The 25,951-nt window shown below is 34.1% G+C and overlaps 1 protein-coding gene across 2 annotated transcripts; it reads left to right on the top strand.

Annotated features, from left to right (window-relative positions):
- Nucleotides 1-11,119: 11,119 nt before the first annotated feature.
- Nucleotides 11,120-25,951, top strand: LOC113508508 (PQ-loop repeat-containing protein 3). 2 transcript variants are annotated; one of them, XM_026891589.1, is made up of 5 exons: nt 11,120-11,311; nt 13,056-13,226; nt 14,354-14,579; nt 24,294-24,414; nt 24,767-25,951. In XM_026891589.1, the coding sequence occupies exons 2-5, from the start codon at nt 13,075-13,077 to the stop codon at nt 24,946-24,948; spliced, it is 681 nt and encodes a 226-aa protein (XP_026747390.1). In that variant the 5' UTR covers nt 11,120-11,311; nt 13,056-13,074; the 3' UTR covers nt 24,949-25,951. The 2 variants fall into 2 exon arrangements, with proteins under 2 accessions (XP_026747390.1, XP_026747399.1); XM_026891598.1 differs by lacking the exon at nt 11,120-11,311 and adding an exon at nt 11,387-11,600.

The raw sequence follows: 25,951 nt of genomic DNA, 5'->3' as shown, positions 1-25,951 counted from the left end.
AGTGATTGAAGAGTTAGAAAGTTCTTTGTGTATATAAACAGCTCAGAACCGAAACGTTTTTTTAAGTTACAAGATTTCCCCTTCAATTCCTAAGCCATCGAATTTACTAATACCTTTCCAAGATAGTTTTTATAGTTTACTGCAATTCAAGTATGTCTTAGATTTGAGTTCTATTCAAGACACAAAACATACTTCTGCATTTAAAGACTCTATTACTATAAAGCAGATTTTTAGTTTACAAATGACTACCAGGCTAAGCGTAATAGTATAATCTTCCGTATATTGCAATGCAGCTGAACCGAGCACTTTAGTAACTCCTATTTGGTTTAAACATGATGTTGTAGCCCAAATCCCTCTTCAATAAATAAATTCCGATTCGCAAGCGTAGTTCTTGGGATTAGCGGGATAAACTAAACGAACAACAAACACATCATACCAGTTCATATTGCCAATCGTAATTATAATACACTAGCTGCTGCTGCGGGCCCGACAGTTAAAAAAAAAATTGCTTATTTGACACAAGTTAACATAAAAACATAAAATCTTACAAGGAGACCTCCTTTGAAGTAAGCATTTACCTGTACTAGGAGGCCTCGCTCTTCCTAATAACATCATAAACATTGTGTATCAAATTAGCAGTAGATAAAAATTACACATTACAAATTAAAAACAAAATTAAAATGAATTAAACTTAAGTCTTAATTATAAAACATTAATAAACAAATTGAGATCAATATGTGTTGTGTGTGCAAGGGGATCCTTTTTTATTTGTAGCGGGAGGACCATAAAATCAACATAAAATCCCCACGGGAACATAACATCTTGATAAAAACTATCCTAAATGTGAATCATGGTTGTAAACTACTTGTCTACCAAGTTTTATTTAAATCGAAAAGCGGAAGAAACATCCATGCAACCATGCATACTAAATATCTCGTTTATAACATTAGTAAAAAGCAGTAAAAACCCAATGCCAATTTTGAGTAAGTACCTATTGACGCAATGCATAATTATAATCCGTCAATCAAATTAAAAAGCATACCAATGCTCTTAAGTCCGATTGACACAAAATAATGTTCATTTGTATAGCGGTAACCGCAAATGCAATATTCGAAACACGAGCCGAGTATCAGCAACGCAACACAAAATTATTTTGGATCAATAAGTAATTTGAGTAATGGACATTTTGCATTACTCTAATAGGAATTGGTTCGAAAGCAATTATTGCGTGCACTTGAAGTTTCAAGTTAAAACAGATACTACATCTTGTAACGTGGTGTATCCATGTTCCGAAAATTGCCGGTTGGAATAAGTTAAGATTCGTGAACATCGTGGTGGCTTTGCGGTTTTATAATATGATTTTTTATTCGATCAAATTCATATGGAACTTTTTGAAAGTTCTATGTACTTTGTTAATTATTGTAAGACACTTATGGCATACGATGAGGGACACATAATTAGATTCTTCAAATTTTGGAATTTGTAATCGCTAATCCGTAGTGGGCCAGAGTGGTGATCATTGATATAACCTTCCCTTTATAAGAGGAACCAGCTGCAGGATAGGTATAAAGCCTGGTACTTTAAGAAAAAAAACAAACCTTTCTCAAACGACTGAAATATTTCGCAATAAAATTGTTTTAAATTAAATTACAGTGTGTTGAAAACCAGTACGAACAAAGCATAATCTTAATAATGTTGGTTGATATTACACTCCTCTCAAACTGCACGGAGCACCAATACTTTTCGAATTACCTCGTATATTCTTTGACAGTACGTCGCCTGTATACAAATAGCTGTCGCTTCAAAGTATTACCATTTTATATTTATTTTACTGCCTTATATGCGCGCTCCGAGCTTGCGTTATCCTGCACTTCTGAATACTCAAGCTGATAATATGAGCGATATCATTTCGCAATAACAGTTTAACAATCACGTTACTTTCCCACGTGCAATGCCGATAAAAAGTCTAGAAACTTCGAAGTGTGGCTGTGGCTAAACAGACGCAAACGTAATTAGAGCAGCTTGTTATCTCGCTTACTGAGTTAGAGGCACAAAAAAACGAACAGCTGCAATCATTTCAAAGTCAATAAGATTGCAAGAAACTTTTTGTTTCCAAACGAGTTCCTGTGAAACCTTGTGATGATTGAAGTTTTCGGCTTTGACTGACAGAATTCCTGGTATACGCAATAGCAGTGCTTTTAACATGATACGCTCGACACGTAATCAAATCTCTATACAGAGATGAAATTGCACGTTGTGTATCAATATTTCGGATTTCGCTTCATATCTTTGAAATTCAACTGGTCAACGTATTCCAAAATTCAACTAGCTAGCTACCGCATGCCTTTAATTTTGTGGATCCATTTTAACCTATTTCTCGAGATCGCGTGACTAGTTTCAAACCAAATAGGAATCCTTAAATTATGAGTTGATGGGACGACAGACATGTTGCCAGTTAAACCAAGTTGATTGTCAAAATATTTGTCAGTGCCAGTTAGATTGAAATGTCTATGTTTATTTGCAGCCATCAAAATTTAATACATAACATTTTTGTGTTCGTTAATATTGCTTTGCACAAGTGGCATTAGTTGGATAATACTGTTGTTTGAAAATAACAAAGGATTACCGCCTAAAATGTATCGGGACGGATTAGTGGATTAAAGCTGGAAGCAAAGCCTTGACAAACAAACATTCATATAGTTGTTGATATCAATAACCAATGAACTGTAAAGAGAATTACGTAATCGTTGGAAAAACTATTTGTTTCAATATATTCGATCTTTAAATCCATTACACAAAGAAATTTAAAACAAGATCTTATCATAGCCAGAAAAAAGGCAAATCAAATTCCTGATAATCCTCTTGCTTTTTTTTTAATGTAGGAAAATTAATTTCCTTTCTATAGGGTTCGATTATTCTGAAGTCCCCATGGCGATTAGTAAAAAAGAACAGTTGTTTTTCACCTTCATGCTTATTTCGGTACGGTCAGCAGCAAAACGCTTGATGAACAAAAACTTGAGAATGACTACTTTTTAAAGCCAGGCTGTTCCACTGTTAGGCCCTCACCGCGATCCTCGACAACTATGGCAGTACTATTTTAGGAAGCATGGTAGATGAGAAATCTCTTTATATGGAAACGGCCATCATCATCAGCTTTTTTTTTGTATGGCTAGGAAATCCTTATCCAGGTCAGACTCTTACTGACTATGTTTCCCGACTAAGTCGTCCGCCATTGGCCGTTACTTAGCAATGCATCGCTTTCCGCACGCATCGACCGCCCGATCATCATCACCAGGCTAGCCTATTCCCAGTTCAGATTGATAGTTGTCGTGGGTTCGACGCCGGCAATGATCAAATGTTTGTGTGATGAGCACAATCATTTGCTGTGTGCCTGAGTGTAATTTATCTCTATTATGCATGTATTTAGAAATATATAAATATGTCATCACATATCTAGTACTCATAACACAAACTTTGCTTAGTTTGAGACTTAAAAGTGTTTTGTGAAAGTCGTTTCTTCCTTCTCAAACCCAACACAAAGGTGTGGTATTCACTGTCAGAAGCCTTGTAACCCTGATCGTATTCAGGGACGTGTTCCGCATGTATCTAAACAAGTAAATGACGATGCATTCGTCATCTGGCACAGTCAAGGTTAGGATCGATACATGAATAATGTCCTGATCGAATTTCCTTTCCAATGCCAATGCTGACAAGCCAATGTTTCACTAGTGTTCGCAAACAAAGGTGCACTGAGTACTCCTTTACCGTCATAATCTGATCACGAGGCAATCCCACACAGCCGAAATAGATTTACCTCAGTACCCACGTATTGTAGCATGCAGGTTTAATATAACCAGCAATATACTTCGTTCTACTTTATAAGCTACCTTTTCTTCCTGATATGATATTAAAATGCAGGGAAAGAGCAAGGATAGTCTAATAAAAATCTTTTTAACGAGCTTATATTGCAATTTTCTTCACTACTTGTTCTACTTACTGTATAGTTTTAACGTTTATGAATATGTACTGGAATAAGAACTGATTGTTATGGCGGTAAGCTTAAAACATATCACGCTAATATTATGTATAAGAAAGTATGGGAGCGTGCGTGTATGTTTTTTTTACTTCATGACCAAACGGATGGACGGATTTCATTTAAATTTGGTATTGAAACATTGAATTAACATATAAACTAACTATCTGACATCTTTAAAGAAGTTTTTGTCTCTTTAACGACATCCAGGTGGACCAAGCTGCGAGGAATTAGCAGTTAATTTTAAGTGTGAATTTGCAAGTTGATACGACGACCTCCGTGGTTGAGTGGCGTACGCACCGGTTTTAAGGTGTCGCTAGCTCTGAGGTCCCGGATTCGATCCCCGGTTGGGTCAATGTAAATATTCACATTTCTACATTGTCTCGGGTCTGGGTGTTTGTGGTACCTTCGTTGTGTCTGAATTCCATAACACAAGTGCTTTAGCAACTTACTTTGGGTTCAGAACAATGTTGAAGTAAACTAATTAGTGGCAGATTTTCATGTCCAAGTTTCATCCAGCTTTCCTCATAAGCTACTCAAGATGTCTCGTGACTATAGTCGAATTACATTTTGGAAGCTGTTGTCAAGGATGATGGAGGTGTAATTTCTCTGTACTTTGACAGGTTTCCCAGTATGCATGAATAAACATTTCATGAACCTAATCAGTATGAGTTGATCGTTGATCTGTTTTATTCTGAAGTTAATTAGTAGTATGCAATTCATGGGTATAATTTTGATCTCGTTCATGTAAGTCTATTACGACGTGACGATGACTGTCAAAATTGTATTTCCCTGTTTTAGTGGGTTTCACTATTCAATGTCACATTACTTGAAGTGCCCGTAGAGTTAAAGTGGCATAAAACGGAACTACCTCTACGATAATATATGGGGCGACATTGATCCCTGCATCACAAAAAAAATATTGATTGAATTTGTAAAGTATATTTAGTCTTGTCATGAAATGGTTAAGTAAAACCTTCATTTCCAAGTCGTTACTTATTTTCCTTTCAGAAGAAAGACTTGAGCCAAATCAAATTTTAATTCAAGGAGTATTTAGCCTCTAACTATCATATTGCAAATTAAAAAGTTCATATGTGTGTATTGTTTAAACTTCAATTGATTTTGTTCATTGACTCATCTTGGTTCAGACCTAGAATCCGTATACGATCCACTTATACATTTATTAAAAAAAAACGTATACAGCCAAGGAAACGCAAGTTTCTTTTATATACCAACCTAATATCTAAAAGTAGAAAAACAGCTAAGTTAAAGACTCCATTCATTCAAACTTTACCGAAGGTGAACGTATCCGTCAGTGTGCATCGCCGCCTCGATACTTTCATATTGGCATAAACTCAGTTGGAAGTTTGAAGGTACTAAAATAACTTTACCGAAGTACTAAGTATAGACATCCCGTCAAAGTTACATGTTACGGTTCTTTTGCCACTCTGTTTTGCCTGTGTAGGCGAACCGAGGCATTTTTGCCTGTAATTCTGCATACAACATATTTTTACCGCGTACCCTACTGACTGTAAGGATAACTTAGTGGTGATCCCAAGATGGGAGTGGGATTTTATGATTAATAAATGTTTGTGCTACCGGACATATTTGCTCTTGTGTTTTTTTTTTTGTAGCCTGTACCTAGACTCAAATCTGAGATTCAATTGGTTAGTAGTTTTTGTTTCGAGAAAAAGTTAACAAAATCTTTCGGTGGATGCCTACCTACCTAAGAAAAACAAGATGTTTTCTTTATCTGAGAAATTAATCTCTCTTTAAGAACAGACGATATAAAAACAACTAATAACAAGTTAATTAGCGCTAATAATTTCCTCGAATCTCGAACAAGAGTAAATCTCTTTTCTCCAGTTAATTCGAAATTTGTAAAAATAGAAGCCAATAATACTTTGAGACATAACAACGTTGGTTAAGCACGATATCTTCATTATCGTTTTTTTGGAAATAATTAGTCTTCTTGATATACGTATTTCGCAGAAAATCATCGTCTTATATCAACTTTGAATTCACAGACTACTAATGTGGTCTCTTACGTAACATAAGAATTCATAGAAGTCTCCAGTATGAAGAAAAAGACAAAGAAGTATACGCGCTTAGAGAGTTCTGAAAAGATCGGACAAAAATCAACAGTTCAAAATGCAATGAAACAAGAAGTAACGCTCAAGAATCAATGTCGAATGTAAGTGCATAATAATAAAACACTTTTTTCTGTACCTATCTCTCCTTCCTTTCTAATCTCAAATTTAAATTTCATCTTATTAATTCTGAAGTCAAGAAATTATCAATATATCAGAATGATTAAGGCGCAGTGTAGGAACTCTACTTTCAAACTTATTAACATCGCAAACACGACTGACATTGAAAAATTTCACCAACTCTCGAAAATGATTGATGGCACCAGTAATAATGCACTATAATACGAAGTCCAGCGTACCCATCTAAAGTTCTAAACTCCATATTTAATCTATAAACTTCCACCTATTTGATTTCATAATATAAAAGAGCCCATATTGTGTGTATCGTTCTAAGATTTATTGACTTGACAAAGCAAGCTCCACTGAACTACCTCCTACTATCGCCGTCGGCAACTGCAGCCAATATTAAAAGTCAAATAGAAAATTATTTCTTCTCAAATAAGTCTTCTTTATCCAGGCAGCAACGTCGGCAGTCGCACAGGCAGCAATTAAACAAAGGTTGATGTTTTATAAAAATATAGCTCTGACAAAGAAGACCAGACATCGCAGGATTTATTCGATGCCGCCGGCAATAACATTTAACTTTAAAGTTTAATAAAATATCTCTAAGATATTAAATGCTATCTGTTTTTATTCGCCTCGTAGAAAGAATTCGCAAAAGGAAATAGGATTGCGAAAGAATCATAAACTTAACTCCGACAATGAAAACAAGGGATTACCCCACCCCTTCGAATCCGTCGGTGACTTTTTCCAAAACTCTTAAACTTCTACAAGAGTGCATAAAACCTATAAATAATCTATACAGTGTAGAATTGTTATACAAGGACTCCTAAGTTTTTAAAGATTTGAGATCAAAACACCTTTTCTAAAATTCCCATCAAATAAAGCGTCGGCAAATTAATGTTTTTGCTGTACTTCTTCCTCACAGGTACTAAACATGCAAGATGTTTAAATACCTACGAATATTAAGAAATTATTTTAAGTAGTAGGTAAGTTAGTAAAATAAATCTAAGTCCCAATTTCTTAATACAGTACCCAAAACTTTGATCTAATTGCGAAGAGGGAACAACCCTTACGTAGGTATCTTTTAAACACCAACGAATGTAATGTTCAAACACATAATGCACCTCTAAAACAGTGCCGTCGGCAAGATCCAGAATTTTCTTTCAGGATTTAAAACGTAAAAAAAAATATCTTCCAATTCCCTTTTTTTAAAAGAGTAAAAAGTAATTAAAAAAAAAACTATTTTGTCAACCCTGACATAATTTTTTTAGGCCAAAAAATGTTCATCGTAAGGTATTTTGAACACCAAAGCTTTCCGATGTCTTGATAGTACGTAAAAGCCTTGTTTTATCGTGTAAGAATGAGGAAATTACCCTATTCCTTTTCGATTCCAAGAAATAAGTACATAAAGTTCAAGAGTCCAGACGTTTAAAAAGTAACACGAATTTTCTTTGTTGTCTGCCCCATTTCAACCGATGCGGAAGTCTATATTTTCCAAAAAACTTAAAATTGTTCAAAATGTATTGAATGTTTTTCTCAATGCGTCAAAAAGTATGAAAAAGACATCTGGAGTTACTTAAGAACTCAGAAGTTTGTTTAACAGATTACCAAGAGACCGGAATTAACTTCAATCACTTTAATAAATATTTTTGGAAACTATTAATCATAATTTTACTTCAGCAAACTTTCTATTGTTACGCTAACTTGGATTTCAACGTAATTACGTGATAAAAGTGTTCAATATCAAATATTTTTTCAAGGAAATGAAGGTACAAGTTCTTGAATTCATAATTTACCCTTTTTTTAATCGCGGAATCAAGACTAACATATTTTATCGTTTTTATCGCGGTTTAAAATTATTTGCTTCAAAATTATATTTGTTTTGACGTTTAAAAGGTAGTTCTAATATTTTTAACAAATAATTATATTAAATTTAGTTACCTTTTAAACAATACAGAATCAGTAGATTGCTTAAGGTTGTATTAAAGAGCGTTAGGAGCCTTTTTTTAATATACATCAAAAAAGAATGCATTGCGTTGAAAGTGTTAGGTATTGCATTAAAATGTATAGATACCATTCTGAGTTTTGTAAAGTCTTCAGAGAATAAAACGGTTTTATAAGGTTTTTAAAAGTTCCTGCCCTATTGGAACTGGCATCCGCAACTTTTGACGAATAAAGCTTTCTGCTGCAATCAAATCCTAAAAGAAATTCTAAAGAGGGAAAAGAAAACAAACAAAAGGATCGAAAAATAATTTATTACGTACAAAACCTAATTAAAATAATAGTTTCTACAACAATCGCAGCTCAACTATTTAAAGTTTACTGCGTATCAGATGATGCATACTTTTTATAGCTTTCTCAGACCATAAAATACTTTATTAGTTGAGGATTTTTGCTTTATTGACGAATACTAAATGAATTGGACGATAACGATTTTTTTCAGTAACCATTTTCACGTCCAATTAAAAAAAAGTTCATTTTAGCTCTGTTAGTCGATTTCTTGATTATTAAATTAATACTTTGAATTACTTAGGTAACATTTTAGTTTTACGATCACAAATAATTTATTTCTCCGTAAAACCCACAAAAATGTGTATAATTCCGTCGTTTTAGAACAACACCGGCTTGTTGTTAAATATATTACACGAAACTTCACTAAAACAGTATATAAATGTAAAAGAAAGTTAACATTAAACTTAAAATTGAATAACTTAAAAGTAATAAGAAATAAAATTATTTTAACTTCAAAATAAAATAACAGAAGTAGCAAAAAATCATAGGTTAAAATAATAAACAAAACCAACGTTCACTTACCTTTGAAAACTTGAAACGTTGACAGCAACTGCAGGAAATTCAAGTCGAGCTCAAACTACGGTTAAACTTTAAAACAGCACTTCGAAAAGCTAGCAAACTGCATTTAAATTCAAGAAATATTTTTTAAACTAGTCAAAAGTACTCAGAGACTTGTTAAAATATTTCAGAAAGCAACTTAGAATTTTCGGAGTTGATCTAGTGGAGACGTGCGGTATTCGCGATACGCGGATATCTGTTACTACCGCTGTAATTTCAATAAAAAATATCGGGACGTCTGTGTGGTTTTGTTGCTAGGTGTGGTGGGGACGCTGCGCAGTAGGGTAGTTTCAACCCTCTGCGCAAGCTTTCGCGCGACTTTCACTCCGATAAGGGCGACAGCAAGACGGATGACGACAGATGAGACGAACATAAAACAGACAGCTAATATGACGAAATCCTTTGTCGAGTATGTTAGCAGTAAAAAGGGTCGTATACGTTTACTAGGGTTGTATTTTGATAATTTTATTGGAGTGCTAAGAGTACACCGTTCGTAGTTTGACAAGGACGCACACTTCTATGATGCGTGTTTGGAATTCGCGCCAATTCGATTTGAAACTTTTCGACATTGAAGTTTAAAAAGTTTAAACTGCTACGATGAGTATTTTGGCCTCTTAATTATACTAATTTGACAATAGCTATTCAGAAATGAGTATCACTCATTTGTATTAGGCCAGAGACAGAGAAAATGATTATAACATTGTAGATTGTAGATAATCATTGAAATTCGGAGATTGACTTAATTTATTGCTTGAGAAACAATGACTCTATTAATAATAATTTTACTTACATCTTAATATAGGTTGCTTCAATAAATTAGCTTAATATATTAACAATAGATTATGGTTTGTTTGGTATTTTTCCTGTCTTAAACGTCCTATTATCCTTAAAATAATGATATATAAATAAGACAACAATCGGATAGGTCATTTCTGAGGTTTAACATATTTTCTGCTGAAATACTGTCTTTAATTGCGCTATAAATAATTTTTAATGCCTCATTTTATCATTAATAAGCAGTATAGGAAATAAAACTACTTTGTTATCGCAGGTGAAAACATTTCATCAGTTTAGGATAACTAGCGACATCTAGTTTACCGTAAACAAAGCTATGCCTTGACAGTGACGGATGTGATCAGGGTTGCCAAACAATAAATAGTTATGCTATTTGTGGCAGTAATATTTAAGATCACAGATTTATCAGAAAAGTTATGTTTTATCAGTAAAAGTAAAAATCTACTTATTAACAGCTTACAGCATAAATGTGTTGCGTGTTTTCTTTTAACCAAAATTGTAACAATTTGTAATTTCACTTTCTAGTAGACTGAGAGAGACAACATAAAATTGTACACATGTAATTAATTATTTTATCTTCGAATTGAAAAATCCCGCGAGTTTACTTCTCTCACCTCCTTTTTCTCTGTCCTTGTTCTTAATAAAGACTTTTAATTCACCTTCTTTACATTTCTTTTCAGCCAGATGAGAGAGATACAGATGTTATCGATTTTTTTTCACAAAGAATCCGTGCAAGTAGATTAATAGTTAATTAAAAGTTTATTTTGATCTCGTTTCTCTTATACATCATGAATGTTCTTAGTCAATCGATAGGATTAGTTCAGGTTAAAATTATAACTGAACAACATTAACTGAAATGAATTCCTGGCTTGCATTCTTCGAAGTTTCATTAAGTGTTTAAAAGATGCATCTAGTCAAACAGAATCATTTAAAAGGAAGCCTTTCTTTACAACAGTCAACTACCTACAGTTATTTTTTTTTTGTAATCTTTGGAACTGTTGTAAAGTTTTTGTATCTTTGCTTAAATAAATTATGACTCAGTCACATTATAGACTGATCGCAATTTATTTATACCAGACATCCTTTTTGTCAAAAGTTAAAAGGTTAGGACAAAAGTATAAAGCAATATTAAGAAAAACATGAAACTCAAAAATATTTATCATTTTATCGATCTTGAATTTGACGTGCTGGCAACTCTAAATAAAAAAAGTCATCGATGTCAACAGTAAAACTCGACGTGACATAAAAAAAGAAGTTTGGCAAACCCGATTAAATTAATAATTTGGTTTTTACAGTATTATAACATTTATAAATAATAATGTCTCTAAAAATCAACCATATTAGTTATTCTGCTAAGAACATCCAACAGCAATCCTTACACAGTTTGCATTAATTTATAAACGTTTATATTTCAACAGCGGTAAGTAACGTTCAGATGTAAAAATGATCCGACCTTGGCATTGTATCAAGTGTAAAACAGCGGTTGATTTGATTGAGCGGTCCTCCGGCACCTTTGGCAAGAGTCGAGGACAATAGTGCATCCAATAGCACGTTACCGTGTCTATTGCTAACATCGATTTTATGCAGAATCGGTCGCGCGCATAACTTTTTTTTTTAAATTATCTGTCGTCGGGAATCGTTCGGCAAAGCTGTTTCGTGTTATAGTCCTTTAATATTTTTCGAATTAAAATCAGTGCAACATCTAAAGGGTATGTAATTTTGTTCAATAATTTGAATGGGATTTCGTTTTTATATACAATAAAATTCACGATAACAGTTGTTTAATTTGATACGGAATATTTAAATGCCGACATGCTGCTACTGCACCACATAAAAAATATTATTTTGTATTTAGAATAAAAGATGCATTTATAGATGTACCTATGTTAGAAATGAAACAATATAAGAATGTTTTCAATTTCCTGTAATTTATTGAGTTATATGAGCATAAAGACAATTTGGCAATATTATTGATTAATATTATTTAGTAGACTATTCTCTGATTTCTTATGTCTGATGGATAGTGAATCATTATTTAGTGATTTTAGTGATTCCTACATGTTATTTTTTCTTGTATCGGGCATATTATTGAATTTTGATATAGTAATATGTTCTGAAAACAAATAAAGACTCAATCATTTTCCTGTTAGGTTTTCTTATGGAGTTACAGGCTGAATATGTAGTTAAATTAGTAAACAATTCCGTGAATTCCTTAGTTTTATTCATGTATGATATGAAGCCATATGTACATATATTGCTATCGGCAACATGACCCTTTTTATTGTCAAGAAAAATATATTACTTATTCATGTGATTGTAATAATCACATATATAAATAACCATATATTAAAGTGATTCCTCACATCATGAAATGAAAAAATAGTTTTTCAGTTTGGAACACAATAAATGTGAATACAAGTAACAATGAATTGTTTCTGCGGGGCCACCATTGTATTACATTTTAAATAAGAAGTATTTATTAGTGTAAAGATGGGTTGCTTGATACATTGCCTTTGGTATTTTTACTTCTCTCAGTTCTAGAATTCAGAGGATTGCGAGCAAGAGTGGTATATTGTTGTTCACTAAATATAATAAAATCCGTGATTGACATGCACAAATAACAATGTTTCAAAGACTAGCTTGATTTTATTGACACTGCCAATAGATAAGCTGCTAATAGCAAAAATGTTAACAGCCATATGTCATATGTGCTAAGGACTCTTGGCTAACTGGACTTGTTAAGGCATCAGTCGACTAAATCCATTTTGTGAAAAGATTAAGAAACACTCTATAAAAAAAAATTCTGGCAATTTGAGCTGATTTGTGAATCTAAACCATTGAAAGCCACCTAACTGTATACAAGAAAATCAAACCACCCCAACCGTTTAAAGAGTTCAGTAACATAAAGAAGTACAGTAGAATAATAAACATAAAGATACTATTTTATTTGTGGCATTCCATTTCAAAAAGACAGACACCCTTTTTTGGATGGGACATCGGCAAACTCCTTTCACATTGTGTTGAGTGGAAGGGAGTGTCAGACTGACTAAAACCCAACCCTGTTCCTTCCTTTTTGTGCAGGGCTTTCACAAAGCTTGCTGACTAATCTTTATGTCCTAAATATGTTGATAATTTATGTTTATACTATAAAACCCTTGTTTTAGATCACTATAAGATTTCACGATGGGGGGAGTGGCTGATAACTTTGCTCACGTACTTAGTACAATAACCATACTGTCATGTATGTTCCTGAAAGTGCCACAGATTATGAATATGAGGGCTAAGAAGTCCGCAGAGGGGATTATGATTCAAGCCTTGCTTATGGAAGTTGTCGGGTAAGCGTAACACTTAACTCTTTATTGTGAAATACAAATAAAACCTCTTTTGTAAATGGCAGATATTATGTAAAGGTACAGAAAGGCAGGAGTATTACCTTCACATCGTGGTTCTATTTGGGGTAAAGACAGGGCCGGCCACTTGAAAAAGAACTGAAAACATTAGTAGATGACAAGTAGTCGAGTGCTTTCTATCACAAGAATGCTTTGAAAAGGAGCCTATACCTGACAGTGGGATAGTTAGACCACAGATTCGATTAGAACAGCTTTGTTCAAAATATACAAGCAAATTTTTTCTCAATATTGTACATATTTCAATGACTCTCTATCTATGATAGTCAATTTTAAATCAGTATGAAATGTACAACAATTTTCACTGGAGCTGTGAAGTAAATTTATGAATACTATTTCAATATTTGTCATTAAACATAACTTACACACTCATGGACACCGCAAATAGTGTGTGATTCTATTGTTCCTTTTATCTAGGCATCTGTGTAGTTATTTATAATGAGCACAATGTGTGACTAACATAGTAAACTGAAAGCAGAATACCATAGTTTCAATATTATAGTAAATTCTGAACATAATTTGTAACTTATTGCAGTAATTCTAAGGTTTTTCTTACTCGAATTAAACAGACCAGGATAAATAGTTAACCAAGGCTTTCTTTGACTAGTTATACTAACAAATTAACACATTCCATATACCAGTTACTATTGATTAAAATAGTTAAAACAAAAGAAATATTTCGTGTTTGTAATATTTCAAGCGAGAAACTTACTTATTGTAGAGTTGTCTCTCTTTCACAACTATGTTAATCATAATTGAAAATTTGGTATTAGAACCATTGTTAGAGACAGAAGAGAATGCCTTGAATTAAGGGCCACCTGTGCCCAGCAGTTGGTTAAATAAGATATGTATTTCAAATATTTTTTTACAATACAGTGTAATTAAAATAACTTCTTCTGTACGACATCTATCTCTCTTACTCTTGGGTATTAGGTAGCAAAGGATTAAGCAATCATTATGCTTATTTAATGCAGGCTAGCGATTCCATAGCGATTCCATATCCTATTAAGCTCCAAATTACCCAAACACGAATTACAAAAAGCTTTCTTCCACAGATTCTCTATCATGACGCTCTACAACTTTACCAACCGCTACGCCATAATGACATACTTGGAGTACCCTATCATACTCTGCCAAGTATATGTTATGTTCTACCATGTGCTGAAATATGAGAATATTCTCTGCAAACCAGTGGTGCCTTTGTGCACGCTCGCCTATATGTCGCTGGTGGCTGGGTTCATGCTGGACGTGCTGCCGAAGGATATTCTCTCGTACCTGATGGTGAGTACTGTTGTTGACTGACTTCAAAAACGAGGAATTTGTTAATTCGTGTGTGTTTTGTTTAATTTTATGTTTGTTAACTTAGAACTTGAGGCTGGATGAACCGATTTTGTCGATTCTTTTTTCATTTAGCATGCTGTCATTTGGTCCTATAAAAACTTTATCAAGTTTCGCTTTGTAGTCTTTATTTGAAGTCGGTTTCATGTTTTTGCTTTTCCTAGCTGGGTTTCCACCAGGAATTTGTAGTCAATATAAATCGATTTATTTACATAGAGCTGTCGATCGGTCATCATCATGGTCAAAAAAATAAATGAGGAACAACAGCAGATCACCCACAGAATTTATGTCCGCAGCAACATCGCTTATACTCCTTTATTTTCATTATTTGATAATTATAGCACCAAGTGAAAATTTAACTAACTTTCAGCTTCATCAGGTACAGCCTGATATACAAACGGACAGACAAACAGTTGAGCCGCAGATATAGGCTTACTTTTTACCATTTGGGTACCATCAATTAGCAAACAGTTACGACTGAGCAAGCGTGACAGGGCATATCACTGCGTAGCGGCATCTCGTTTCCACATAGCAAATACTACTGCATTAAGAGCGCAGTGCCTACAACCTGACCCCTCGCCTCGCTCACTGATCTTGACCGTCAATTATTTAAACGTGCGGGTCACATGTTGCCATGAACTTTGTGCATGTGTGTATTGTAATTTGTTCCAATGTTAGGATTGTGGCTTTTTGATACGCGAGTCCTATTTCTTTGGCTCTATAAAACAGGATCCCCCGACGGTAATCTGAGGGCACGGCAGTGCCCCTGCCAAGTCTCGAGCAAAACGGGCACGGCCGTACCATCTTTTCTCGAAGCGATTCGCGGCTGTTTCGCCCCCCCTGTATCTTCGACGTGGACAAAGCTAGGAGTTTAGCTTTTCGGGGAATAATAGTAGGCATTAGAACAAGCTTAAGTTCGAAATTACATGCCAATTGAATTAATGGTTTAGGAGTTACGGTCGATCAAAGTTCCACCATTTTGTCACTCACTGACTCACTGACTCACTGACTCACTGACAGATCATCAAAAATCTAAGGTACTTCTAGCAGACTTAGAAACTTCAAATTTTGCACCAAGATAGGTCCTTAGCCACATATAAAGGAAAAATTATAAAAACATTAAAAAATAATATGCCATAGAAAACAATTTTATATTTGCGGTTTGGCAAGAACATTATGTATGGATTTTGACTGCATTGTTAACTTTGTTCGTTGTTTAAGTACCTATTCAATTGGATGAATACATACATAGAATAGAAAAGAATAATATAAATGTAATACACAGACTATCATTAATACAAATTAATACATAAAATTCATAATTCATTAAATTAATAAAGCTAAAACTCCATTGTATTGCGATAAATATTGTATGCGCGCTCGATAGATGGCGTTGTACGTGTCTGAATCGCGCTATGGTTTCGTTACAAAGCGCAGTCTAAGTAGTACTTCAGAATAAATCGATAATTTTCATTTGATAGCGCCACCTGTCTATGAAAAACCATTTCGAAACTAAAAAATATTGTAGTGATAATTGATATTCGGAGAACTTTACGTGTTATTTAGTTTAGTTTAGCTATAGTTTGTAAGTTAGTAGATATATATATGCATATATATAAAAGTTTAAGCTTGTTTACATTAGAAGTAACGAAGTCTCAGAGAAGAAACAAAAGAGATAGAGATAGAGAATGGGTTCTAAGCAAAGCAGTAGCTGAAGTCCTAGAAATTATGACACCTAAAAAAAAAGAAAGAAATACACTTACAAAAAATAAATGAGATCCCACCAAAAACATTAAATGTAAAAAAATGCCAAGTCTCTCGATGCAGTCTTTCCATCGTAAAAAGTTTTGAGATCTCATAGAAGCCAAGTCCTATTCAAAATATTTTGTAGTTATAAATCAACATTTAGTAATTGTATCAATAGTTTTCTTTATATTATAATTATAGTGACTTGGCAATGAGCACAAATTAAAAGCTGCTTGATGCCTGGAATTATGTGCAAATGTTACTGACGAGACCAGTGATCAAATTATTTGTTATGTGTGAATCATGATGGTCACTACCGACTACATGCTCCAATACAATAATTAAGAATACCTTACGGGCCATCGCTTTATGAAAGTAAATGAATCGAGAGTACACTAAGACTGACTGCCGTTGCCGAAATTCGGTTGGGACGACACGGATAAACCAAAAGAAAATTAATTTTGTGATATTAATGTTTACGCATGCGGTGTGTGTAACTTTCAACTCCTACAAATATGCCGTTTTATTTGTTTCTTCTTGTGCTCATTTCCAAGTCACTATAATTATAATATAAAGAAAACTATTGATACAATTACTAAATGTTGATTTATAACTACAAAATATTTTGAATAGGACTTGGCTTCTATGAGATCTCAAAACTTTTTACGATGGAAAGACTGCATCGAGAGACTTGGCATTTTTTTACATTTAATGTTTTTGGTGGGATAAAAACTTCTCTTTTCTCTAACGATTTGCATCTATCAATTACGTCATAGAACATGTGCACATAGTTCACCTTTAATTCTATACTAATAAATGGAACTCGCTGAATCCGTTCGGGATCTATAATGCCACAGACAGACACGTCAGACTTATAACACTCATTGTCTCTGAACTTAAATAGTTTATCTGCATATCGGTTAAGTAGTTTAGGAGTTCATCGTGGGCAAACCACGTTATTTGATATTAAGATTATTATAAACCTTCTGTAAAATTTAATCCGGGAACGGCTCTAAATTTTCGAACCCCTGGTAAACAACAAACAATATCAAAAGAAATAACTTGCCATAGTTATCTTTTCCACTTATTCATACGTTTAAATGAAAGTGTTTATAAAATGCAATGCAAACCAGTTCTTTGTGAGTCCGTGTGCCTATTCGCTCTATTGTGATGTCGACATTAAATGGCTTGACGTGCGATGTCAAAATTGACCTATTAAATTGTCCTATTAACACGATTGCATTACCTCCGTATAAGTTACTTCAAACTATTTGATTTTCTTACTTACTTTTTATAAAAAAATAGTATGGTATCTATTATTTTTTACGAAATGAATTAAAAAAAAAACAGACTCTAAAAAAGAATATAAAAATTACATTCGATTGGACAGTTTTATTTTTCTTAAAATGTTACCATTGTATATATTCTTAATCCATAATCATGTTGATATTCAAAAACGATGAGGGCGATAAAAAAATACACTTAAATACTCTGTTAGTTTAATGTTCTTTCTAAAATAGAAATAAACACACACAAAACAAAATACGAATATTCCTATTTTCGCTACAACCTAAAAAGCTACCAATCCTTTTAGGTATGTCTACTTTGCCATGTAACCAGTATGACAGGCTCTAAAGCATTCTATTGTTGGGATAACTGATCACCAGACTCAAAACTGGAGCACTATTTTAAAATATCATAACCATTGACGACGGCAACCGTCACTCAATTTCAAAGAGTAACTTAGCTTTATGAATCCATTTTAGATCTATTCTGATATTAGAATTACATGTCTCTGACAATACTAATTTGATAGGCATTAGTCTACCCATTTTAAGCCTTATGAAAACGTTATTAGATCTTGAGATTTGAAAGTGACAACGGAACATTAAAATGATTTCAACGGTATTAATAATTTGGGTCAGTTTCCTCGAAATAAATAGTTAATATCGGATATTGGGGTTTATTTGTCCTATTATAGGATCTGATTGATAGTTACATGATAGCACACTTTGCCAAGATAAAGTGCATTTCATTGTTGTCAAACCACAATTTGTTATTTTGAACTACCTGACAGGCTGAGTGGCGATTTGGTTCCATTTTTGTATTGAGATCCAATTAGATAGCTATTAAGGAATATTTGTTTTGGAGGATAAACTTTATTTTAAATTTGCAATGCAACAACTAAATGAGGAAAAAATCATGTGTCAAAAAAGTGAAAACGATTTTTAAATAGGTAAAAAATATCCAAGGGCTGTTTATGCTACCTATTCGTAATAACGTACATAACATATTATAAAGAAAAACTTAGTTGGCATTCAGTACTAAAAAGTTCCAGTCCACCTGCATATCGGAACTTGAAGCTCGTTATTTATATCAAACTTTATGTCCATGCTCCACTTAGGACCTACTTGCGTAGTTTCACTACCAGCCTGTCCCAATCAAACGCGTTTGTTCCTCCAACGGAGCGAGTATTTGAATAGCTTTCTATTTGCTTACGGACTGTCCGATCGTCTGGAATTTGTCTTTGAAAGCAATATGCATTCAGGCTAAAGACTTGCTCTTGTTTCTAGTTCTATCTTTTGTAAAGGATAGTTTTATTTTGTTGCAAATTGCTTTCGTATTTTAGATTCAGAATAGATTGTACGTACTGTTAGCATTTGTTTCCAGATCACCTTTTGCTGGTCGAATAATCATGACATTTACTTTTTTCTTAAATCTGAATACAGACATTAACACCATTATACGTATTAAATCTTAACCCTCCATAGAATTTAAAATATACGTTTCAGTATTTCAAGATTAAAAAAACTTTTTTCACATTGCCTCCCCGGGGACAAAACATACATACACCGCGCTTTCATAGTATTTCGTACAATTTCATTAAGCACGTGGATGCGCAATCAACGGCGGCGCAAGAATTTTCAATCGGAGCCATTCGTTTTAGATGCAAATGTCGGTAATGTATTAACATACGGATAGTTCGTAAATTTTTGCTCGCGTATTTTCCCTCATATCTCTCTTATTTGATTGCATTTGATGAATATTACGGAGTGAACTATAAAGTGCCAGGATATACAATCTCTTGGACTCTTCTAGATAATGCAAAGACAATTATGTAAAACTGTTAGTTTGTAATGTCTTGGACCAGTCTTGTGGCAAAATACAAATTTCCTCTTTTAAGTTTACATCAATAGCCTAGTGCCCTAGTCTATCATCTTAAATGAATAAATATAATGAAAAAAAAATATAATGAATAATGAATAAAATATAAATGAAAGAACTCTTTGTCTTTGGAGTTATTACGAACCCTGACTTAGTCTTTAGTTGATTAACCATTCTTGCCCAACTATGTTGCGGATGCAGCTAAGCACCATTATTTTACTGGTGCTTACCTGACCACCTCATCGAAGTTACCTGGACTTTTAAGACTTGCTTTTGGCTTGTTAACAAAGGGGTCTGTTTAACATTCTATAAATACTTTAATCATTGGGATGCTTTCTTACCACAAACCGTTGAAATTTTGCGCTCAACGACTGATGTCACATCGATACACCGACTCTATAATTAATAATTACGTGATTACAATAATTTAATGAATCAAATGACATTTTGGCTATTGCCCAAGTGGTCCGCGTTGGTTTTTTATTTAATCTTAAACTGTATGAATTAACTAGAATAAATTGGAAAACAGCCAGACCATTTATTTTCTTGAAAGTGTATGATGACATTGAACGATTGTTGTTTTCACGAATTACCCTACACCTGTATTACTCGTACTGAAAATATGCAAGGTATGCTTCAACTCATTATTTTATAATTAGCAGTATAATAAATAACGAAGGTATTTGCAGTTCAGTAACCGCGACTTAAGTTACGGGCTTAATTATAGAGCTTATATTGTTTTTTTGGAGTTCATTGGATCCTCTTAAGCTTTATTCCTCTATATCCATTCGAATTGTTTAATTTGTTTTTAATAATGTGATTTCTAATTAATTCCATCTTCCCAGCATTTTTGTTGTATTTAGGTATTATATTAATTTCATAGAGAATAGAGACTTGAATAGTTTCTTTTTCATTTAAATTAAAAATTTCAAATTATCTAGTTATCAGAATAACCCCCGTACCTTTGGGATAAATCAGAATCGAAATGGCAAGTTTACACGTGCCCTTTTCCTATAATACCTAATATTCGCACTACGATTGAGCAATCGAGAGAAAAATTGAACTACTTTAATGAGATTTTTTATCAAAGCTTAAAATCGAATAAGTTTGAAGTTTTCTTTCTTTACTTGGTCCGTGCCTTACACGTGGCAAATAAATGGGCATGCGTATCTTGTTAAAATAGGAACATGATTGCTAAATCAAGGCCAAACCCCATTGAGATTCCACTAATATTGAGAGATAATAGAGGCAACAGATTTAAGGCTTGTTCAGACTTAAGCGTCTGCGGTAGAGTAGGAGTAGTGGGAGTGCTTTAATAGTAATGTTTAGATTTGGAAATTTTGATATTCTCACCGATAAAAAGCAGACGAAAAGACGACGAGAGCTAAACTTAATTCTTCTATCCTACTAATATTATAAACGCGAAAGTTTGTATGTGTGGCCGTATGGTCCTATGTCACGCGAAAACCACTAAACGGATTTAGACGAAACTTGGTAGTGTTTAACCCTGATCTTATGTTTCCGTTTGATAATTTTCTTTTTTTATCGGTTGGGCCCGTGGGCAGCCGTTACTAAATACAAGCGAAACCATCGCGGTACCAACCACACCCCTGTTCACAGTAATAGCGAATACCGCTCAGCTTTGAACAAGCCTTTAAGTGGGTCTGTTTCCCAATCATTTTTACTACCAATAACACTGTTAATTGAACAAGGATCAATCGTATGTGACCCTTAATTAACCGCCTATCGGCTTCCGATGGACTTAGCTTAATTAAGCTGTGACAGCTGAGCCTCTTAACTCAAGCTCCTCTTACGTTAACTGATCCACACGTGAGTTTAAATTGAAAACTACTATTAACTGCGAAATACGGTAGTCGTTTTTAATTTGTTGGTATGGATGGACAAGTGGTACTACACGGTTGACCACGAATTACGTGTTTTTTTTGGAATATAAATTACAAGCTCACCCAGCAAACGTTGTTATGTCGCATGTAATGGGATATGAAGAAAAAAAACATATTTTGTCCGTTTCGTAGACCTACCCAACTTTTACGCAAACTTCATGAGAATCGGTCAAGACGTTTCGGAGTTCTATTACAGGCAACGTGAGACGAGAATTTTAGCATTAAATTATTATTAAAATAGCATTCAAAGCTATAAAATAATGAGAATTTTGCCGACCTTGATTTTGGTCGGTAGGCCTTTGAAAAGAACGCATTAGAATGTTTTATTATGTACATACTAATAGATTCATAAAAAATTGTGAAACTAAATTATTGTTATGGGAACACGTTATTGTATTTTCACTAATCTAACATTATCTATTCAGCCATTATCATTGATCAATTATATATCAAGTAGTGAGTTTTCATTTACGGAAGCGATGTGCGTCGTGTCAATAAACCGTCACTATTTTGTATTCAACTTGCATATTTTAAGTGACTTGTTGCACTCAATTGAAAGTTCGAGGTGATCGGATGATGATAGATGTTAAGTATCTACTTGTAACGTATCGCAAGTGATTGTTTACAAACATGTGGTAGACTTGTTTTCCGCTTTTGCATGGATATGCAAGAAGTGATCTCTGAAATTAAGGATATTTTAAAATGATAAAGACTCGCGATCCCGCCGCGTCTGCTCATGATTAAGGACTCCGATTGGGTCCGAAACTAGTCGGGCCACCCGATAAATACGCGTGAGTAAACCGTTACATCATTTAATAATGAATCAGTCTCACGATAGTTATTATAAAAATATGATAAAGAAAGGTTAAACACGTTTTTGTACCAAAATATAATACTAATACATACTTAAATAATAAAAATGTAATCCGTAGTCCGTAGATGGGTGACCATCTTTGTCATAACGAGTTCCTCCGTGTTTCGGAATGCACTTTAAATTGTGGGTCCTGACTATTCATACATCTTTGACAGTCGTTACGGTTGTTAAGCTAAAAAGTCTGACATCTAGTCTAACTAAGGGGTATCGTGTTGCCCGGGTCACAAGGTTGAGTAGGTCCGATAGGCAGTTGCTTCTTGTAAAACACTGGTACATAGCTGCATCTGGTTAGACTGGGAGCCGAACCCATCATAGTTTAGAAAAGGGTAGGACGATGACCATGGTGATGTAAACTAGCATATTTATTGGTTTACCAAGACTGTTTGATTTAGTATTTAGTTAGCCTATCAATTTTATTCTACCACTTAAATATTAATGAGGGATATGAGGAAGGCATTGTTGTACTAATTTTGCACTACACTTTTCTTCACCTTGATGGAAACTGCCATTCCTTCTCTAAATTGAAACGTGTTAGGGTGATGAATGAGCAACATCCCGTGCAGAGTATAGCTGAGTATACGGGATCTCCTTTACACGTGTCGCAAACTGCGGTTCCGTCCTGCAATTTACAGTCAATCGTGGCTATTATGTCCCCGAAGATCTTGTTACTGATTCTATTTTGTTGCGCCTTCTGGGTGATTTATGCTTCGTATATTTTCATTTGTATTTGTAACAGGTAAAATTGTAGATGAATGCATTTGGTTAGTTAATTTTTCTGTAGTTTTTGGGTTTCTCACCCAAAACGTAAAGACTAAAGCCTTATTACTGAGGAACCTCTGTCTGTACAACTAACTAACAAATATTTTTTACAGATGATTTGTTTTAATGCTAAAAACAAATAATAAAAAGTGTAAAATATTTTTAAGCAAAGGTTTGGCACGTTCATAAGTTTAACCTGATTTGGTAATAGACTAACTATTTCTACAGATCCCATAGTGTTGCAAGTCCGACAATTTTTTCCGGTTCTTTAGTTTTCTTCTAAGGACGAATTCAATTCACAAATGTGTTACATGTGCCCAAAACTGAAGTCTTAAAAAAATATAAGAATAGTAACGTAAATCAACACCAAGGCCAGGGTACTTTTCCAAAATTCCTATAGAATGTAGAGCATTAAAAAGTGTTAAAACTATTTAATTTCATTCTCACCAAGAATTTGTTCTGGCCTATACAACTGCGTTGTTGCCAAATGAACATAAAAATTGTTCACAGATATTAAGTTTAAGCGATAACATTGATGCGAATTATTGTCCAATCTGGTACGATTCTGGCTGAGAGTTTATTTCCGCGTTACAGATTGCTATTATGTATGTCAATCTCTGGAATAACAACTAAGTACTATGATTGACACTCAGTCTGTATGGTAATGTGCCACAGCTCATTATCATTCGATAAAACCGTTGTTTTGTTTCGAAGCTATTATCACAGAAAGGTCATAGACATCGATCGTTGATTGGAATAATTAGAGTAAAGACGTTTTTAAACTTGTCTAATCAGTAAGAAAACGATGAAATTAAGATTTCTCTTAAGCATTTAACCGATTTCAAAACGGCTATGTTCTGAATTCGAACCTCAGAACTTCGAACCGATTTCGTTGATCATTTTTTCATTGGACGCTCATATTGTCAAGTTTGGCTTGGTAGTTTTTTGAAGTTGCTTTGAATGTTTTTGTTGTTAAAACAATATTATATTAATTGTATTCTCTTATAATAGAGCTATTGACCCATGTACTCCTTATTTAATTCTATCCAAATTATTGCCATCAATTGTTTCCAATGCCTTTACAAAACACCATTTCATCTTGAGCTATTACGATTAATTCGGCTTAATCAGTCAAGCAATGCCTCAAAGCGACAGAAGAAGGGCAATGTTCATAAACGTGTTATTAACTATTCCTTAATAATTTTCCAGCCGCTCTGCCCACCACTCAGTGGCTTCGCTAAGATCTCCTACATGTACGGGATTATCAAGGCCGAGAATGCTGACGCTGTATCCCTGACTACTTGGATCATATCCATCACGACTAACCTATGTAAGTACTGAACTACTATTACTAAGGTTTCTTCTTCAGATTCATAGTGCAATGGTGCGCTAAAACATATCCTGCTTTCACATGGTTTCAGAAAGACTGATCATAATGAAAAACATACTAGTATAAACATATTAGTACCTAATCATAAGCCTCTATGTGATAACTCTTTCTCGCAAGATTTGACATGAGACGAACTCGATTAGCCATTCGGACAGCGGGGGCTATACAGTTTTCACAATGCTAAATTATAATAGTAGTAGACATAGTTTTTATATCAATAAATTTAAGATGAATTAAAGTATGAAAAAAAAAATGTATAGTTTTCAAAACAATCCCTCTATTTTTTTTCCAGCCCGTATCTTCACCGTCTACGTGGACTCTGGAGACCTCAAGCTGATGGCAAACTTCTTCATATCCACCGTTCTGAGCATCGCTGTACTGGTTACAGCCTTGTACTACAAGAGGCAGACCCCATGCGACGACCCCCGTCACCAGCGCAGGAAGGCGGCTCGCTCTCGCATCCATTGCGACTAAATGCGCTGAATAACAAAGTAAAGGCCTCTAGTTTCTATACGTGTAAAACAGGGATGTTATGGATATAGATATAAAATTTCGGATACGGATAAAGGAACGATTAATACCGGATACGGATATGAAATTACTTCGAATTATCCGTATGTTTCGGGTTATTTTGGTTACGATTATGGAGCTCCCTAACATCCCTGGTAGTAATCGCGGTTACCTGACTCCTGAAACATAGTACTGCAAAAACTTTAACGTATATAATAAACGCATTAAAATGATCTAATATGCAGAGTGTTCTGAAATATGCGTGTGTTTGAGCGTACTTTGCAACTGAAGCGTTTGCGTCACTTGCACTCATACTGACGTCATACGGGCGAAAATCGCATGATTAAACCCTCATAAGTACAGAATTCTGTTTTTGGTAACCGCGATCGTATAGCAACTATTTCTAAGTAACAAGCCTATTAATTCTTGCCAAACTTTGGACGCCAAACCAAGGAGAATACCTTTCACTCACAGTTCTTGATACAGGAAAAAAAATAACACCCCTTACAGTGAATTGGAAATACTTACTTCTACGTATAACTCCTTATTTTTTATAGATTATTTAATAAATTGTGGATATTTTAGGCTATTTATATCAATTATGTAAATGTTGACTATTTACTTTTGTTTTTCCATTTATATTTTATATTTTTACATTGTTGACGTACGCGCGTACTTTTTATTTTCGCGTCACTATTATTTAATTTGTTAAGAACTGTGGGCTACTCGAATACTCATGGATTACAACTACAGATATAACAATAATGTAACGTCAATTAAATTGACCAAAACTCAAACACGGACTAAGTCACAGTACAAAATGAACTGTATAAAGTGCCATACAATCGTACAAGTCAATATAAATCCTACTAAAATAATAAATAGAAATCTCAACATAGCATAATGACGCACTCATACAATTACTCCCTATTCAATTTTATGCTAGCAACTTGAAAATACAGCTTAC

This window comes from Trichoplusia ni, chromosome 1 (genome assembly GCF_003590095.1).
Source record: "Trichoplusia ni isolate ovarian cell line Hi5 chromosome 1, tn1, whole genome shotgun sequence".
Taxonomy (NCBI): domain Eukaryota; kingdom Metazoa; phylum Arthropoda; class Insecta; order Lepidoptera; family Noctuidae; genus Trichoplusia; species Trichoplusia ni.
Note: the sequence above shows the minus strand (reverse complement) of the source record. Positions and strands in the feature narration are given on the sequence as shown.

Coding starts and splice junctions, on each gene's coding strand:
- LOC113508508 (XM_026891589.1), top strand. CDS start 13,075: ATGGGGGGAGTGGCTGATAACTTTGCTCACGTACTTAGTACAATAACC. Junction 13,227..14,353: donor TTGCTTATGGAAGTTGTCGG/GTAAGCGTAACA, acceptor TTTCTTCCACAG/ATTCTCTATCATGACGCTCT. Junction 24,415..24,766: donor ATCCATCACGACTAACCTAT/GTAAGTACTGAA, acceptor TTTTTTTTCCAG/CCCGTATCTTCACCGTCTAC.